Source organism: Aspergillus piperis (assembly GCF_003184755.1).
Source record: "Aspergillus piperis CBS 112811 unplaced genomic scaffold BO85scaffold_1, whole genome shotgun sequence".
NCBI lineage: Eukaryota > Fungi > Ascomycota > Eurotiomycetes > Eurotiales > Aspergillaceae > Aspergillus > Aspergillus piperis.
This window is the reverse complement of record NW_020291591.1, coordinates 2,769,627-2,788,091: the sequence shown is the minus strand read 5'-3', so window position 1 is coordinate 2,788,091 and position 18,465 is coordinate 2,769,627. Positions and strand designations below refer to the sequence as shown.

Here is an 18,465-nt window from a genome sequence, read left to right as displayed (position 1 = left end):
TGCTAATTACGGGGGGGTTTGGTGTATATAGTCGACGACCACCACACAACGGAAGATACATTCCTAGCCCTAGGCAGCGCATTCACCGAAGCACTCGGGGCAAGACAATCGCTTGCGCGATTCGGACGGGGCGATGCGCCGCTGGATGAGGCGTTGTCGTGGGCGGTGATTGATCTGTCGAGTCGGCCGTGGGCGGTGATTAACATTGGGTTCCGGAGGGAGAAGATTGGCGATTTGAGTACGGAGATGATTACGCATGGATTGCAGAGTTTTGCGCAGGCCGCGGGAGTGACGCTGCATGTGGGGTGCACGTATGGTGATAATGATCATCATCGGGCGGAGAGTGCGTTTAAGGCGTTGGCGGTGGCGATTCGGACGGCTTGTACGAGACGGGTCGAGGGGGAGGTTGGGGCCGGGGATGTGGTTAGTACGAAGGGAGTTCTTTAAATGTTTTTTTATGGATGGATGGTATGTTATGATGAGTATGTTGGTTGGTTTGACTACAGTCGGTTTGAACGGTATGCATATAGTATATACTATTTATACACTATGTGTGATGTTGTATGAGTAGGTGGAGGGTTCAGGTAGATATACCCATGGCTTGTGTTGCCCGTGTCCAGTATGCTTTCCTATCGTCGTTGGCATTGGTCCCTACGCAGTTGGTGATGTATGCTGCCCAGCCTGCCTCGGACCCCGACTGCAACTGGGACCGCACACTAGCCGAGCACTGCGTGGTCAGGAACCATGCTCCGGAGCCAAAGTCGTAGTCTTCGTTTGAGAGCAAGAGGTTCAGCACCCCCGTCACGTCCCCGGATACGCTGGGGAGTTGGTCCGCGAGCGCGGGGATAGAAGCCGCGTATTTGGCATTGTAAGAGGGCGATTGCATGTTTCGTGCTGTATACCATCGTTAGCATCTACCTCTCTATCTGGCATGGCAGGCAGAGGATGAAGGTGGAAATACGTACTGCCCTGCCCAGGAACACCGGGAAAGTGATTCTTGTTGTACTTGAAATCGCCGCTTTCAAATGCCATGAGTGCAATCACGGCTGCTTGCTCAGCGCGAGACGTCACGCCATAAGTGTCAAAAGACTTGGTGATATGCGGGACTGCTTGCTCCGCAGTAGCGCATTCCCCGGCTGCAGGTGGATTATCGCATGTATTGGACGTAGGAGCAATAGCCTCGAGCTGCGCCACGGTGAGGGAGGAATTCTCTCGGGCAAGGATCCGGCCGGCCGGAGATGCATATGCCAACAAGGGCATGATGCACATGCTGCTCAAGATTGATGTTGACTTCATGTTGCTGAGACCCCTAGTGAAGTAAGACCAAGGACAAGACTGTTAAGAACAAAAGACACCGTGAGCCTGCACAAGTACCATAAGAATAAGGATCATCGACCGGGACAGCCCCTTTATATGTCTTTCAGAGCATGTCACTGTTGGGACCCAGCATGCCTGATCGACTCCGCATTCCTGAGGGTGGATCAGGGTCTGGAGGGTCCTTCATCAGCCAGAGGCATCTCACATAGCCTGGCCTGTCGCCACATGTTGGTTGGACTTTTGTTGCATCTGGCGACACTGCGTTGGCATGTCCGGAAATTGCCAGAGATACCTCTGCCCAAATGTATCAAGTATCATACCTCCTTGTGCTGATATTGACGGCGATTGGATCCTGGCGAACCTCCGGCAAATGTGAAACGCCCGTCTTAAATCTTCTCCATGACCAGTTGTGCTTATCTGACCACCAGATACCTTGATTGGTCGTGTCGTATGTATGATCTGCAGACTGACTTTCAAGCCTCGTTCTTCAGGGCCTGCATTGGTCGTTAGACGTGTTAATGATTGGAGGTAGCCTCACGAAGCATGAAACATAATATTACATAATCAAGGAGTTAACACAGTAGTGTCGAGATAATCACATATTAGTTTTATTTTGCCGTCCAGCTAGCCCCAGGCGTCTGAGCTGATAGTTCGGTTCCGTCTACCCAAAATCGAAAGCAAGTCTATGTAGTAACAGTAAAAGATGTAAGGTGTAAACAAACAGGTGCGAAAGGAACAACTGTGGGTTCAAGAAGAGAAGGTCAAAGAAAAAGAAAAGAAAGGTAAATCCGGACATCCAAGAAAGACAGATACAAGGCGAGCGCGCTGCCTAGCAGGTTGCCTCGCACAGATCAAAGAATCTTGCCAAAACATGTACAAGCCGTCATGTGCTTCAAGAGAAGCACTGCTGTTAATCCATACCCAAAACTCCGTACATGCACCCCAGAAATCAAATACAACTCCCTGAGCGGATGATATAAAACACACCTGAGCGGCTACTCCACGGGCACGATGAACAACGGCCAGGTGGAAAGTGTCAGGGCGCTGGAAGGCTGAAAGGCACACAAAACATGATACAAAGGGCGACGCTTAATCGCGTCTGCTGTAGAGTTCGTACGACGTTTCGGTAACGCCGGCGGCCTCTTCGTCCTCCTTGAAGCTGACGCGACGAAGAAGGGTAGGCATCATGCGCCGCCCCATCCTTGTCGGCGAAGACAGACGGGAACTCGAAACAAAGGAAGGAATCTTCGAGTAGCGGTAACGGTACTTCGATCCCAACAGCATGATGCGCGCATACAGCCACCAGAGGGCAAATCCAACAACGGCAGCCAGGAAGAAGCCGCACACGGTGAGGAACACCCAGTGCTGGCCCATCCAGAAGATCAAGCGGGCATCCTTGCCGTGCCAGCTGTTGCCTACGTGGTGCGTGAAGAAGCTCCACGAGTACCGGTTGTACTCATCGCGCATCAAGATGCGGACACGGCCAGACTCGCTGGGGTTGGTCTGCATGTACTCCTTCCAGATCACCGACAAGAACAGGGGACCAGTCGAGTACATAACCGTGATGTACGGGAGGAGCCAATGGCGGTCGTACGACTGCAGTAGCTCAATCGTACGCAGGAAGAAGGGGTGCTGGGGAACAGATCCCATGGCGTCGTTGGAGATACCGGTAGGAACAGTGCGACGGACCCAGGCAGGGTAGGCGAGGAGAGGATCTAGCCGGCGGTTGCATCCCTGAGATACGGTCAGAAAAGGTTACAATTGATGGAACATAGGCTATACACACATCGTCAAGGTCAATGTAGGTACCACCGTAGTGTGCGAGGACGAAGTAGCGGATCGAATCAGCACGCTGGATAGGATACTTGTAACCATCGAAGGTCTCGAGGAACCAAGGGTACTCGTTGGCGATGAATTCGCGCGACTTTTCGTTGGTCCAGAGCTAAATTGAATGCGCATTAGTAAGAATACTCATGTGAACGAGTCGTACATCAACAAGGCTGAACATACAATGTATTCGTAGTCCGGGTGCAAATCAATGCAGCTCTGTTGAGCCTCCCTCCACACCTCCGGGATCGTTTCGTTCTTGTATGTCTGGTGAATGATCTTGGGGATGATCTGAGGGCGTTGCTCGATCAAACTGGAGTTTGGTGAGGGGAGCTCGGCGCGGTGGATAGCGTCGGCGGAAGCATCTTCCACTAGCAGGGAGAGTAGTGTGAAGACGCTGCGCACGAGGAATGTGACGATGACGAGGTTTGCGATGAGGAAAATGAGAAGTCCACGTCGCATATTGAAAGAGGGTGCAGGGGCCCTGAACGACACCTGCTCAATAGGGGAGTGCGCAAGTGTACAGACGTGAGGCGGATTCGTATCCCGATGTAAGGACTAATCCTCTGATTGATTTATCGCAATTCGTAAATTCGTGTCACGGAGAAAGGAAAGGTGCAGACGGCCGCGAGGGACTGAGATCTAATCGAACGGTATCTGCTCTTTTTCCACGGGAAGGGCCTGGGGGTGATGGGTGCGATAAGAGTACACCGGCGGAAAATAGATGCGAGGCTCAACACGGTACTACCAACATAGACTCGTAGGACAGGAGTGGGTGCACCGGCAACGTTTAGGCAATTGCAACGCGAGTGTCCGCGGGAGGATAATGACCTGGGGTCGTCAAGGTTGACTGAAGGAATGAACGGCCGTGAAACTGGCTGGTTGGCTCTTTTTTCCCCTTTTCTGCTTTTAGTTTACTCTGCAGACGGATTGTTGAGTCTAAGAGTATAAAGCGCGAACGAGGTAACTGAACCAGGAAAGGACCGGCGCAAGGGTGAAAGAGAAAGTTTGGACCAAGAGACGACCACTTAGTAGTAGTATAGAACTAAGCAGTAGTGGTGGTGGTGGAATGGCCTAGTAGTAGTAACACTAGTAGGGGAGGTTGATCGGAAGCCCCAATGGCGCTGGACTGGACGGGCGGGGAGGGAATTTATTGGGAAAAGTGACGAAAAGAGGAAGCCACAGAGGCGTTGTTTAAGTAATTGTAACCCAAAGCAGACAAGAAGATTGAAAAACAATTAAGTAGAGGGAGTGCGTAATTTTACTTGGGTCGCAAGGGTGGGAAACAAAAAAAGGGAAGGGGAAAAAAGAATTATAAAATAATGAATGAAGGAATGGAAGTTGATAGGCAGAGAGCCAGGTACTTGAGGGGTGCGTGTGTGGAAGGAACGAACGACGCCTTAGCAACAAAGCCGTGGCATCAACTAGTAAGTAAGTACTACTAGCAGGAGTAGGGAACGAGGAAGAGGGCAGTGTAGCCGTCGAGAAAGTAATCCCTTTGCGAGGGTACCTGGGGAACTGGGAAAGAGAACGGAGAAAGCCAGCGAGCGAGCGAAAGAGAGAGAGAGTTAGGGAGAGGGGAGGAGGCGGGCGGCGAGTGTCAACAACGGCCCATGGTTACGGAGAGCCCTGAATGGTCGGAATTGCGCTGAATGGACCGTCATCAGCGCCAGGGGACACAGCTTCGGGTTAAAGGGGGGGCAGAAACTAAGGAAAGGCGCCTCCTCTCTGGGGGAAAGAAAGCGAGACCGCGAGACAGACACAAACAGAGAGATTGGAGAGAGAGAGAGCAAAACAGTGGGGAGACACCAAGCCAAAGAAAAGTGGAGATGCTGGTGTGTGGATGCTTTAGGTTGGCGCCAGCTGCTAAGCCTCCGCCACTAAGACTCTTTCAGTCGTCTCGATGCCTGGTTTGGTTAGTCCCATTTGCCGACTGGGACTAGCCATGTCGGGGAGACTCGTAACTTGTTGAGGAGTTTACTACTTTTTAATATTATAATTAATTTGCATAATAAATAGTAATCAAATTAAATAGCTATAGAAGACCTCGTTAAATCCAGAACAATACTGTGAATGAGGAGAGAGAAAGATAGGTCCTCCTCGCTGCAGTGCCAATGACACACTGCACCGCCATCAAAGTATATCCAGCTACCAGCTAGTAGTAGTACGTGGTTTCTATTTTCACTCCGGAATCAGCACCTGGTGATCTCATCATCATCTCGCACTGCCATTATCTTCCCTCTGAGCCATGTTCATCGATGACGCCTAGGACCTCGTGGTCCATCCTTCCAGCTGATAGATAAACTTACTAGTCTTCCGGAAGGGAAATAATGAGAGATTGGAAAGGGAGTCCCAGTCTGAAGATAATGGCTGAGCCACTACTCGGCCGGCGGTTAAACAGTAACTTCTCTCCCCCAAATCAATAGCTCTCCAGTTCATTCTAGGTTAGTAGCTTCGTTAAAGACGGGCCACTAATTACTGCAAAATAAATCAGTGGTTGGCAACCAGTCGGACTGTGGGGCCATCATTGGCAATCCCACGGGGCCACGGGGAAAGGTAAACCCGCTTATGTAACCGACGATGACTGGCCGACAGCCATCCACGCTAATCCAATTAGGCGAAGAAAGCGAGGGGGAAAGCAGAAAAAAAAAAGAAGGTAAAATTGAGCAGAGCAAATAAAGCAATAATCAAAAAGTAAAAAAACGGATATCCTCACAGATAAGAAGAAGACTAACCACAAAGTCACTAGCCGATAGTAAAAAAGTGGCTCCTCCGCCAAACCATTGAGGGGCGATTACGCAGGCCTCGGTGGTTTCACCCCCAATATGCTTCTGGCATTCTTTCCCATGGATCTGTGGCATCTGGTACACAGGCAGAAAAGAGTAAGTTAAATTCGTTTTAGTTGGTTCGGAACATGAATCGAAGACGCCACCACTCGATCCTCCCTCCCCAGTCCCCTCGTCATTGCCGCATCGTGAGAATCTTTGTTGCCTAATTCAGTTCCTCGGTATCGCTCAGTCAGTGATGCGCTCTTTTCGCACCGGCGAGCCAATTACTTAGGGTAGAAGACGCGGCCTTCCACCATGATGACGGAGTTGGCCTAATTTATGGTTTTTGCACATTCAGCTAACTAGCTAGCTAATAACGGTCGCGACTATTACTGTGCCAATGCGGGCTACGCAGAAGGAAAAGCAAATTTCCCGACAAAAAAAGCAACAACAATAATAGTATGGAAGTATTGTGGAAAAGATTGTTGAGAATCGTTGGGGACCAAGGGCAAGTTGAACGACCAAACAAACCCTCTGTTCGCGACTAACTAGCTGGACTAAATCCATAGCGCTGCACGCTACGTCCAAAAGTTCAATTCTAGGGACTACAGGAAAGTGTGATAGTCGGCTTGGATCGCATGGATTCATCAAACTAGACAGATACTAGTTCCGTCGTAGAATTTTAGGCCATGCTCCATATCTCCCTTGACCCGTAGTTCCCAGTACTGCAGTCAAAGTGTCAACGACTCAACCACTGCCGTCCCGACATCTCTGTACTACTGTGTGCTTTTTCATTGACTTCTGTCTGCTTTCGTACTTTCGAAGCTCACCTTTTGCTGATACCGCGGAGCTCTGCTGTCGAAGCCGCCCGTGCATAAAGTTCCAGGTTGCATCTCGAGAAAAACAATTGTCCTTGTGTGACACGGCAGCTGCAGCATCGACTGCATTGAAGTGACAGGGACAGATCAGTTCATTGGTAATGGTTCCATAAGTAAGCCTGTCGCCAGTGTTTGGCTGCTTCCCAGATGTAGTCCATCCACTGTGTGTTTAGTGGTGACGCCGGCGGCAGCCGTCAATTGCAACGGTGATTGGACATGATGCAAGCTGTAATCTACAAAGTAGTGATTTGTAGATAAACCATGTGCACTTACGCAGGATTTACTTACAGTAGTCGAGTTGTCCTCTTGGTAGTTTGCCCTACCACACTGTTAGCCAGTAACTGCTCAGTGTCTCAGGCAATTACCGATTCAGGCAGGTCCAATACACAGCACACAGTAGATTGCAGACAAGACTCGGTGGAACACACAGCCCAGCCCAAACTTCGGCGTCTAACAGAGCAACACGATTGATTGTGATTGACTGGCATTTGCCGATGTATAACATCATATCTGATGTGCCCGGCAATGAGCGAGTAATCACGGCGGGGCCCAGCACCGCCCACTATTGCTTCCATTCATCCATCCTTCCTTCCTTCACATCGAAACGAGGCGATCAGGCAGAAGTGGGAAGCGCTTTATCCATCCAGAAGGCTTGTTTATTCATTCGAGGATCCATATTTAGAAGATGAGTAAGACGGACAAGAGACCCCTCGCCACCTGAATCAATTCCATTAATTCAGTTGCCTAGGGTGTCTGTCCAGCCACAATCTGGTGTCGGAGGTTCGTGGCTGGGACACAGGCGTAGTTTGGAAACAACTGGGATGGATGGAGAACGTTTTACCCGCCGAGCTTGTTACAGCCATTGATTGCACCCCCTGGACCCTGGTCGGGATTTCCATTTCCAAGTTGGAGCCGGATTTACGAGTACGAGTGAATTTGCTGAGAGACGGAGAATCGGCGATCGGTGGTTAACCCGCCGACCACCACAGGCACCACCGTGTATCCTCACTGATTTTTTTCTTGGTGGGCACTTCGCTGGCAAATTCATCCGAGCTCCACTGATATCAGATTTGACAGATTAGGCGGGCTATGGAGTGGGTTAGTGGTGGATACTGCACAAGTATTTTTGGCGTGGGGTCGTCGTAACCTTCCCATGTGAAAGGGCAAATGGCTCAAACAGGGCCCGGGAAGAAAAGAAAGGGCCAGACACAGAATCCTCCAAGATAGTACATACAAAGTGGTCTGCGACTAAGATAAGTCTCATGCAGCCATGCTTTGCCACTATCCGTCCAAACTGGGGGCCGTTTCACACTTTATCCGACCAGCAAAGCACACCCACCAATCTGGATTTTTTCCCCAGAGAAATGCCAAGTCTTTTCTAAACCAAAGATAAAGAGGGAAAAAAGAAAAAATGAAAAGGAAAATTCGACGGTTAGAGAAAACAACCCACGGACCCACATCCACACATGGAGAGAGGGGGCCCTTAATCCATGCAAAGCAGGAGACACATCCAATCAGACCTTTTCAACATACCCAGATTGGCGCAAGAAGGAACCGATCTGACTGAGTGGCTGGCTTTCCATGCTGAGGTCCACTGGAAGAGGAGAAAATAACTAGGTAGGGAATGGAATGCATGGCAACGACCCGCGGTTGTCGAGTCGCATGTTCCTCTGTGCCAGATCCTGGTTTGTCGATGGCAGCAGGAGTTAGTTATGTGCTACTTTTATCTGTTTCTTGTGGTGTGTTTCAACCGACCAGAAACGAGCTCCGAGGTGGTTCCCTGTTTGTCCCCTGTTTGGGTTTCCGCGTACTCGTATCTCGGCTTCCTATCTTCCTCTTCTCTCTCATAACCCCAATCAGAATGTTGACTGATTCGGTTTAGGACTAGAATACCTAAGTAATAGTACTAACGTTTCACAAAGACCAAGAACAAATCATGGATCTATCAAAAGAAATCACCCATTTCATCTCACCAATCTGCTTACACGCAGGCAGACGAGGGGCCTAACCTCGCCCAGCCCTCATCTACTAACGTCCACCATCTCCAAAATTAGTAAATGACCTACCTACCTACCTACCTACCTACCGGGCTACTTACCTACTTATCTTGCTAATCAGAACCGTTTCGGACCTTTCATCCAATAAACAAACAAGTATATAACCCCAGCCTACTGTGTAGGGGGATATGCACTCTCAGGGACCCCTGCCCCGTGGTTGATTTGTTCATGTCAATCACCCCCCACTTTCACCCGATGATCTGTAAGTGGGATGAGGTCAGAGCATGCTTTAATCCCGCACAGAACAATAGATAGACAGCAAGTCTTCATGATGAGAGAATTAAGACAGTCTTGTCTTTGATCGACCCAAAGCGTTTATCTCCATCACTTATTGATCAACGCCAGAGCGGAGTAGTACGTAGTCCTGGATCCATGGTGGCTATACCGTCTGTGCTACATAACACGCGGTAATAGATAGATAGAGGAAAGTCCAGATCAACCGAATGGATCAAACCATACGATACAGTACCCGATGGATGGTTCAGGGTCCAAGATCCTAGCTATCGACAAGTCTGTATGGTATTGATTAAAAATGTGGGAAGAGGCAGCAGCGATTTAAGAAAGTAAAGAAAGCGACATTAGGATAGACATTATTGCGGAGAATTTACCCCAAACTTCGAGCTTGCTTGCACACCCTGGATCGACACGTGGGCCGCTCTTCCCCCTCGCTCCCTCCCTCCCTCCCTTTCAGGTAATTGGAATGCTACTAGGTACTACGGTATTCCTACTGCATATAGGAGGAGGCAGCCTCATGCGTCCATGCGTTCACACGAACCACCTCCCTTGCCCCTCCTGTAAATTGTTATCAGGCTTTTAAAAACATGGTTTGGGTATATTCATTGAACTACTAGCTGATTGATCGCCATTATAGTTGGTCTGTTTCTCTTACGGAGACGCCTATGACTGAATCTCGCAGACTGAGCGCCCGCTATGACCTTCGTGATACTTCTTTCTTCCTTTCTTCCACATCTTCCCCACAAGTGATTCCAACTCCTTCACTGGTTGGCGGAATATGTTTGTTGTTCTGTCTCTCCGGATGTTGATACTCGGGATTCTGATGGCCTTTGCGACATTTCTGGTAGGAGGCCAGAGCGCAACTAGCCACGGCAGCGTGGGGGGTAGATCAAATGACTCTCCCTGGTCAAGACAAGACAAGCCACACGATAAAAAGTTCGCCAGATTTGCCGCCGTCGCCCTTGCTTATATCCCGACAGTATTATGTTCTCATGCTCTGCGCGTGTCGGAGCGAGCTGTCGGCAGTACATGCGTATATGCTGACGTTTCCAGGGCGATTGCGCGGACGATTCGTATCTTAAATCGCCATGCAACAACAACTAACGGGTGCACAAATAGCTCACCGAACTTCGGGTGCAGCAGCAGCCGCGAAGTCCCCGTTGACGTTGGCCGCGTCGGTGCCTCGTTCTGCAGGCCCGGACTCAAACAGACGCACCCACCACATAGGGGGATCGAAAGGACGGTGGCCACCGTGAAGCGAAGGGTAGACGTCATTGAAGAAGTACCAGACGTGGCCGACGACAACGCCGCAGATTTCGTCCTTGGGCACGATGCCGTGGACGACCAGGCTGAATGCCATCAGGACCCAGGGGAGGTATGGGGCGGTAAAGACCAGCATTCCCAGGAAGCTGAGGCGAGTTTCCGGGTTGCGACGACTCCAGATGTAGACCAGACTGGAAGAGAGGGCCGTGCCCAAGAAAGGAAGGGAGAGAAATGGCGAGAGGACGAGAAGAGAGGCCATGGCGTAGAACAGAAGCCACGAGAAGTGGGCCGGCGATCGCCCCGATGATTCCTCCAAGAGGCGCGAGTATCGCTGCAAGAAGAACACATGGAATAGTAAGTCGAGATTGAGTGGTCCGAAGTATAGGAAGGTCGTTAATAGACGCCAATACTATGCGATGGTTAGCCGCATGGTTTGTCTACTTCATACTAGCTGCGACGCACCTGAGACTTGACATAGACTGCGCGGAAGCTATAAAATAGCTGAAATGGGGTGAGGACGTGACATTGAACCAAGACTGAAGTGGCAACGGTGGCTGCTGTCCACCATCGAGTTACAGGGGGCATCTCATAGAACCATTGCTCCAGCGGGAACTGGCCAGCCTGCCCGCCGTTACCCCAGATGGCGGCCATGATCGAGATGGATAGATAGAGTTGCAAACGTTGGGATTAGACTCGGCGAGGTGAGGCTATTCGGTTGGCGGATACGATGCGATAAGCGAAATAGCGAAGATGCAGACAGTTGTCTTTTGGCGGTTAAGAACTCGAGAAGACGGGGCAAGTATGATCGATAAGGGGATGATGTCGAATCACCAACTAAATAATTGCCAGTTTACTTCCGCCGTAATCGCCGAGCTCCAGCTGGCCTTTTGGCCTCAGGTGTCACCTGTCACTTCCCCCGGCGCATATGTCACGTGTCGCTCCCGCGCGCTTCGACGCCTCCAAGACGCGCCTCGCACGCGTTCGGACAGGAATTCGGATGGCTGGGGATCCCATCACTTCATAGTCCGTTCGGCCTCCCGGATGGGTCCCTCTCGCATGCAAATTCATCCCTGACAATCCCTCCTCCGCGGTTATCGCCTTGCAGCTTATTTCTCAAGCGTGGCACTCAATCGCACCTAGAGTTCATTATACAAAGCCTCAGGCCGCCGGAGGACGATCTCGCGCACCACTCTACACCACCGAACTCCAAGTGTCAATTGACTCGCCCGGTGTGAAGGAGCTCCAGAAAGCTACCCCTCTTTCGCCCCTCTCGTCTTGAACACCGAACCGGTCAATTGCTCGCCAAGCGCTAAGGAAGTCAACATGCCCCCCAAGACAGGCGGTCGCGGTCGCGGTCGCAAGAGCGTTACGGCGGCGCCGCGACAATCAACAGCTGGCGACCGTGCTGCCGCAAGCTCCTCCACAGCAGCTACAACGGCCTCGCCGGCGGCCAAGAAAGTGCGCAAATCCACTGGAGCGACTAGGGGAGGGAAAAGGCCTGCTGGAAAGGCACCCAGAGAGTCCGATGTTCAGCGTGCGTACCCCCTCCCACAACCTTCAATTCAGATCTCTCTCTCTGCTCCGCCCTCTCTTGAAGAATGAGAAATTGACATTCTCAAAGCTGGTGACCCTACACCACAAGGACGTGTACGCCGCTACAAGCCCGGAACCGTGGCTCTCAAGGAGATCCGCAAGTACCAACGCTCGTACGATCTGCTTATCCAAAAGCTTCCTTTCGCTCGGCTGGTCCGCGAGGTCGCGCTTGACCTCCTCCCTTCAGAAGTTGGCGCCGAGCTGCGGTGGCAGTCGCATGCGATCCAAGCGCTCCAGGAAGCAGCGGAAGCTTTCCTTGTACATCTCTTCGAGGACACCAACCTCTGCGCGATTCACGCCAAGCGCGTGACCATCATGCAGAAAGATATCCAACTTGCTCGACGCATCCGAGGTGTCTGGGGTGGTTTGGGCTAAACGTCACACCGATAATTACCCCTTCTATCATTCAAAAAGGAGAAGAAGAAGTCCAAAGAAAAGATCGAGATTCAGACACAACGCTCATGAACAAAAGCCCACCTTCTTGTCTACTTTCACCATCTACCTACTCTCCCCACCACCTGTCTGATTTCATCTCTCTCTCTCTCTCTCTCTCTCTCTCTCTATCTTCTCTCCGTTCCAACTTTGTTATAATCTAACAGTGGGGAAATCTCGTTCATCATATTTTCATTTTTGCTGCCACTTGGTGTTGTATAGGGTCGCAGGCGTATGGAAAGGTTACGGGGTCTTGAGGCGAACCGCGGGGTCTTTTCTTTCTTTGTTGTTTTTTGAAAGCCGTTGTTTGATGCTGTTACAAACTTTCTACCGTTTTTGATCTCACCTACCTACCTACCTCTTGATTGATTAACTGTTGACTCAACGCCGTTTGACTACCGGCTCTGTCACGTGTGCGTGTATAACAACACAACAACCTACTTTATTATGTCCGTCGAATCGAACATGAACGGTGTACTAACTATTCCATCCTTCTCATATATAGCCAGTCAGACAGAACTGGATCGATCATCCTGTGTATGTCAAGCCATCATCAATGAATGTGCCTGGATGTCTGATCTTATAGATCAAATAACCGAATATCCAATTGTCACCTGAAACCGGGATCTTATTGTATAGACTATTTATTTTCCACACAAATGGAACAACCCACACGCGCGCGCACTCCCTTTTATCGATGTCATCACATGACGCCAAACACCCCTAAATAAGTAGCAACAACCAAACCCCCCTACAGCCCCAGACAGATAGAGCAGCAGATAAGACACATGGATAGAACAACCCTAACATGGTATCATGAACTGAACTTCAGCCGTTAAACACCACACTACAGAGATATAGAAAGCAAGAAAAGAAAAAAAGGATATGGAAGGGGGGGCAGAGGTAATAAGGAAAGGAGGATGGGAATGTAGCAAAGAGGTATGGTAGAAATTACAAAAGAGGTGGGCTAAATAGCAAGTCAAGCAACCGCCACTACCAACAACAAGTGGTAGAAAGGAAGAAGAGAAAAAAAAGGCACAAGGTAAAGCCTGCATTCATCATACAGGCCTCTTCAAAGCAGACGGCAATCCCATCATTACGCGATGACCTTCTTCCCGTACACCCTTGGCCTCCTCGTTCTTTCCTTGACGCTCTAGCGTTTCGGCTAGCATTTCGTCGGTGACGCTGACCCAGAGCCGATCGTTGGCTTTCTTAGCCATGGCGCGGCCCGCTCGGGCACTTTTCTCGGCTTGTTCGCCGACGACGCCACGGAAGTATTTCCAGCTCATGAAGGTTAGGGTCATGCAGGTGATTTGGCTGTTGCTGATTGCCGTGGCGGATTGGAGGGCTTGTTGTAGGTATTGCTTCGTTTGGATCGTGGACTCGGTCTGGACGGTGGCGCAGACCAGGTAGTATGCTGCTTGGATGTACTTGTTGGGACTGCCAGTGCAGAAGGATTCCACAGTAGATAAGACGGCGGGTAGGTGGGAGTGAGAGGGATGGGTGGGATCGCGGAGGATGAGGACGGTGTTGAGAGCGGCGAGAATGGCGATGTCGCGGCGTGGCTCATTGCGCGCCGTCTTGCTGAAATTCGTGGATAATGAGAGAAGAGGGGATTGAAAGGCGTTCAGAGCTGCGGTGAGGTCGCCGGTTGCTTGCGCAATAGCACCAGTAGCATACTCCATTAGGCACTCAACGGTATCTGGGAGCTGGTCGCCAAGCTCCTGACCTTCTTCTTGAAGTTCCTTCAATGTTTTGCTGGCTAGCTCCCAATCTGTGCGACCGCAAGCAAGGAAAACCTGCTGAACGAGCAGGTTGCAGTAGAGAATCCTGCGCCACTGAACGCGTCTGTTCGCACTTACCACCGATTCTGTGATCTCTTGTGGCGCCTTGAAACTTCCTGTGACAATACCGTCAATAACACATTTGAGAAGAATTGAGATGACCTTCGCCAAATCAGGTGTACTAACCCTTTAACATACGAGTGCCCTCCTGCAGGAACTTCTCTGCCTTGCGTCCATCATACGAATTCTTGCAACTCAGTGTGATCGAACTGAGGAAGTAGCAAAGCGCGTAGAGATCGTGCTGAGGTAGCCAATTGAAGCTTAACAGCAGCGTGCCACTCTGGACCTGGAGGATGTCCCCGGTGTCAATGGAAGACGGTCCGGCCGACTTGCCATTCAATGGGATTGAGAATGATCCATCGCTGCGCCAATTCGAGTCGTTTAAGCGTTCGTCCATCAAATCTTGCAGCATCTTCAGCTTTTGCGATGATTGATTGATGTCGTATTCAAGTAGACTGCAGCAAATATCGACAATTTGGACTAGAGTCGTTAGCTGTGGAATATGTCGGAGCTCGTCGTTGAGTTGGTGACTCCGCGCTACTGCTACTGCACGCTGGGCTTGCTCGACCGAGTCAAACCCGGATCCTTGCTGAAGGTGCGCTAGAGCTTCAATTATCGCAGACATGGCTGAGACAGCCCTATCGCCATTGCGGCTGGCCATGGTGGAAATCTTGTGAAGGTGTTGCAGTGCCGACACTGAATCTTGATGGGCCGATGAGGAAAGTGAAAGAGACACTCGAAGAAAACGAAAAGCGTATTCCCAGGCGGAGTGGCGATACCTAATGAGTTCAGTAAAAAAACTGATATAATGGCGCCAACGGTACATACGCTTCGACATCTTGAATCATCCCATCAACAGCTTTCAGCGAGGCCTTTGGATTTGTCTTGTACAGCATTCGCGCCAACAAATGCTGCATGCTATATTTCAAATCAAGCATCCGATTCTACATTCATTAGTACGTTATTCTCGTAATGGCTCCACAGATGGAGAAGATGAAAGAACTCACCCTTTCGCAAAGGTCAATCTATACAATAAAGTTAGCAATAGCAGCAAGATGCAGAGCAGGAATTAAACGTACACCTTTGCTTAATGCTGTCTCCGCTTCAAGGTCGTTGTCTGTTTCCTCGAACAATATACGGGCATAGCGTAATCGGACTAGAGCTTCAACCCGGGGCTGAAGCCGCCAGTTCTGCGCCACATTAATCAGCACCACGGCAACTTGCGTTCGCGTCAAGGATCAAGAGTCCCAGCGTACCTTGAGAACGGCTTCCAAGCAACCAAGACCTGTAGCAACTAATTTGTAATACTCGTCCATCTCCATTTCCCGTCTTAACAAGGCTACCAACGTGCCATGACTGTGAGCAGCATTCAGATACTCATCAGCCATGGCCAACAGCAGCACTTGATAGTCGATCGGCGCGCCTGCTGATTTTTGGGTAGGTTTTTGGCCAGTTTGTCGCTGCACTTGCTTCTTAGGGGGAGGGCGCTGGATCTTCTGCTGCACTTCTGGGGTAGGAGCTGGAATTAACACCTGGACAGGCTTAGGAGATGGTGCTGGGGGAGTTTGAGCGACAGGTTTGGCCGCGGCGGGCTTAACAGGGACGGGTTTGGCAGCAACAGGTTTAGCAGTAGGAGGAGGGGCAGGAGACGCAGCCGCAGGGGCAGCAGCAGCAGCGGGGGTCGGGACTTGAACTGAGGGCGTCGTAGATGTAGGTTGAGGGTAATTGTTGGGAGTTTGATTCGCTTGGTTTAGATCTGGGGCGGCATAGTACGTGGATGGGGCGGGGGTAGAAGTAGGGAGGACTGGGGAGCGGCTGTTGCCTGCAACAGACACCGCTGGTTGTGCGGCATATTGAGACGGACTATTGGTGAACTGGGGAGGCGAGGTAGAAGCAAGCGGTGGTGGGTTGAACAGATCCGACGGATTCACATATTGCTGTTGCGGCTGCTGCTGGGGTGGAGGCTGTTGAGGTGGAGGAGGAGGAGGTTGCTGTTGTTGCGGCGGCTGCGGGTTATAAGTCTGCGCGTAAGCAGGATACGCCGGGATCATGACCTGGGGATAGACCACCGGCTTCCCATATTGATATGGCGAAGCGCTCGTGTTGACATTGTTGTTGTACAGTAGCTGCTGCGGGTGGATGGTCTGCTGGTGATGCGGCAGATTGGGGGGTTGCTGCATATACTGCGAAGGATATGGGCCGTTATGGGGTGGTGGGTAGCTCATCGCCCCAGGACGCAGACAATGCTCATCAATCCACTGCGCTCTGCTATTCCCGGGAAGTATATATAGCGAGACGACGAAGATGCTTCTAATTTTTGGGAATGATTCTCTATCTTTCTTGTTCTTCTGGATCGCGCCGCCTTTTCCGTTTCCGCGTCGGGTCGGAGAAACCCCCGGGCGGTCAGGTGAGGCGCGATCAGGTGAGTTCTACCATCCATGGCTTGATTGCTCCATGACATTACTCCCAAGTACTTTACTCAGTAGACGGAACAACCCGTGTTAGCGGAATATCTGGACTATCCATTCTTTCGAAAATGCATACAGAGCGTTATATCATGTGCATTGATTGTATGGGTCTTTCCGTTGACACCCTCTCTAGCTTAACTATACTATACTAATTATATCCCGAACCCTTTCCCTCTAACAAACAAGCCCAACACTAACACCACCCTGAATCAATAATCGAGCCCTTATACACCCTTACTACCCAAGCTATTCAACCCCCAGGAGTCCTTGCATAACGCCGAAACCAGGTCCATCCAGAACGCATCACACATTATGAGATTCGTGACTACAGCAACCAACCCTAAATCATACTGATCGAGGTATACAGCTGATTCATCGACTGATCCTGTATAGCGGGATTGAGGATATTCATCTCCAGAGACGGGGCTTCTTCCAAAGGTGGATGTTCTCGGATCGTCCACGGGCATAGCTCACTGCAGTTTGCGACGTCGATCAGATTCTCCGCGGGATGGATTCGCTGCGCTGCCCATGTCTGATCTGGTACAGGCCCCGATCCTCCCAAGCACCGTTCAGTATAGAAATGGTATGTTGCTTGTCCCGTTTCATCGTCCACTCGACATGGCTGTTTGCGAGGACACCTGAGTGAGGCATTGCATGTATTACATACGGATATTCGCTTGCAGGACGCGCACTGGTTGTCATAAAGGCGACAGAGAGTCGTTTGGCAGACACTCGAAAGCCATAAGTCAACGGACCGGTGAGCACATCCAAACCGCGGCGTCATATGCTCCTCTTTGCCGAGCTGGCCGGAACCCGTGCGCAAGCGGTATTCTGTCTTGATCTTCAATTGGTCTTCGTCGTCCAGCTCAGGATATATCTCAATATCTAGCTGGGTCGATCCGTAGTCCTCGGTGCAACTATGCCAGCAGAAACGCTGCTGCTTCATCCCGGAACCAAACTGGATCGCCAAATCTGTGATCGTTTTTCGCCGTACCCTCAAGAGTTTGACAAGCTCCACTTTATCCTGGAAGGTCAACTTCTTGCAAGGACACAGGTCTACTATGCCTGCCGAACTCCCTAGGTTGCATGATCTATCCTCGGACTTTCGTTTCAGCTCTCGCGCGGGAAAGAAGCTCCGTGGGTGGAGTTTCAAGCATCGAGAACATGCCCGCCACCGATTATCTTCTAGCAAATTTATAAATTGCCAACGTGGTGTGACGAAATTGTGTCCATTTCGGTAGTGGTGGAAAAGCGGTGCAAAGTCTCGACTGAAATGGAGGGGTTTGGCGCCCAGGGTAGCACCGCATATCGAGTAGAGACGTTTACAGGTCAGCGCCAGACATGCCTCGGGCAGCACCGACAGGTGAGAAATGATTTCCAGGAGCAGCTCGGTCGGTAGCGCAAGGAGATAGCAGTTGGTAATGGTGTCTGTATCGCCGGATTTTCCTTCATACTGGGTTTTCGCCCAGCGATTCATCTTTGCGATGGACCTTAATCGTTCCCCAGCACGGCGGAAACTAGATCCCATATCAACCGGCAGATCGGACCTCATTTCGTCGGTTGTGGCAGACTTTCCTTCGTCTGTGTGTAAGTAACAAGAAATTAAGGTATATGTGCTGTGGATCTATAGTCAAGAATACAACAAGGACTCAGAAGATGAGAGAGTACCAGCCGGTTTTCTGCTGGGTTTGGGGCATCATGGTGTCCTAGAAAATATGAAGGACAGCGAGCCACATGACAGAAATAAGTTGTCAAGAGAAAGACGGGAGAGAGGGCCTTTTGAC

General features: G+C 50.7%; 6 protein-coding genes across 6 annotated transcripts; 2 read left to right on the top strand and 4 right to left on the bottom strand.

Moving 5' to 3' along the window:
• Window positions 1-30: 30 nt before the first annotated feature.
• Window positions 31-447, top strand: BO85DRAFT_360640 (imidazole glycerol-phosphate dehydratase; the record flags this gene model as incomplete). The annotated part of the gene is made up of 1 exon (XM_025655560.1): window positions 31-447. A coding segment is annotated over one exon (417 nt), but the record flags the coding sequence as incomplete, so codon positions are not given.
• Window positions 448-526: 79 nt separating this feature from the next.
• Window positions 527-1,367, bottom strand: BO85DRAFT_387863 (uncharacterized protein). The gene is made up of 2 exons (XM_025656685.1): window positions 966-1,367; window positions 527-894 (listed from the first exon to the last, which is right to left on the bottom strand). Exons 1-2 carry the CDS (start codon window positions 1,294-1,296, stop codon window positions 581-583), a joined length of 645 nt encoding a protein of 214 aa, XP_025521409.1. The 5' UTR covers window positions 1,297-1,367; the 3' UTR covers window positions 527-580.
• Window positions 1,368-2,406: 1,039 nt separating this feature from the next.
• Window positions 2,407-3,606, bottom strand: BO85DRAFT_433999 (glycosyltransferase family 32 protein; the record flags this gene model as incomplete). Its single annotated transcript, XM_025658446.1, has 3 exons — window positions 2,407-3,051; window positions 3,104-3,259; window positions 3,328-3,606. 3 exons carry the CDS (start codon window positions 3,604-3,606, stop codon window positions 2,407-2,409), a joined length of 1,080 nt encoding a protein of 359 aa, XP_025521408.1.
• Window positions 3,607-10,201: 6,595 nt separating this feature from the next.
• derA (putative ER-associated proteolytic system protein Der1) lies at window positions 10,202-10,995 on the bottom strand (the record flags this gene model as incomplete). The annotated part of the gene is made up of 2 exons (XM_025655541.1): window positions 10,202-10,753; window positions 10,807-10,995. 2 exons carry the CDS (start codon window positions 10,993-10,995, stop codon window positions 10,202-10,204), a joined length of 741 nt encoding a protein of 246 aa, XP_025521407.1.
• A 548-nt stretch (window positions 10,996-11,543) lies between these two features.
• BO85DRAFT_25253 (histone H3 family protein) lies at window positions 11,544-12,564 on the top strand. Its single transcript, XM_025654946.1, has 2 exons — window positions 11,544-11,878; window positions 11,966-12,564. Exons 1-2 carry the CDS (start codon window positions 11,668-11,670, stop codon window positions 12,310-12,312), a joined length of 558 nt encoding a protein of 185 aa, XP_025521406.1. The 5' UTR covers window positions 11,544-11,667; the 3' UTR covers window positions 12,313-12,564.
• Window positions 12,565-13,427: 863 nt separating this feature from the next.
• On the bottom strand, window positions 13,428-18,233 carry BO85DRAFT_455475 (uncharacterized protein; the record flags this gene model as incomplete). Its single annotated transcript, XM_025661390.1, has 8 exons — window positions 13,428-14,269; window positions 14,352-14,992; window positions 15,042-15,157; window positions 15,221-15,238; window positions 15,293-15,403; window positions 15,470-16,481; window positions 16,733-16,814; window positions 17,033-18,233. The coding sequence occupies 8 exons, from the start codon at window positions 18,231-18,233 to the stop codon at window positions 13,428-13,430; spliced, it is 4,023 nt and encodes a 1,340-aa protein (XP_025521405.1).
• Window positions 18,234-18,465: the final 232 nt, after the last annotated feature.

Coding starts and splice junctions, on each gene's coding strand:
- BO85DRAFT_387863 (XM_025656685.1), bottom strand. CDS start 1,296: ATGAAGTCAACATCAATCTTGAGCAGCATGTGCATCATGCCCTTGTTG. Junction 895..965: donor CGGTGTTCCTGGGCAGGGCA/GTACGTATTTCC, acceptor GATGGTATACAG/CACGAAACATGCAATCGCCC.
- BO85DRAFT_25253 (XM_025654946.1), top strand. CDS start 11,668: ATGCCCCCCAAGACAGGCGGTCGCGGTCGCGGTCGCAAGAGCGTTACG. Junction 11,879..11,965: donor CAGAGAGTCCGATGTTCAGC/GTGCGTACCCCC, acceptor ACATTCTCAAAG/CTGGTGACCCTACACCACAA.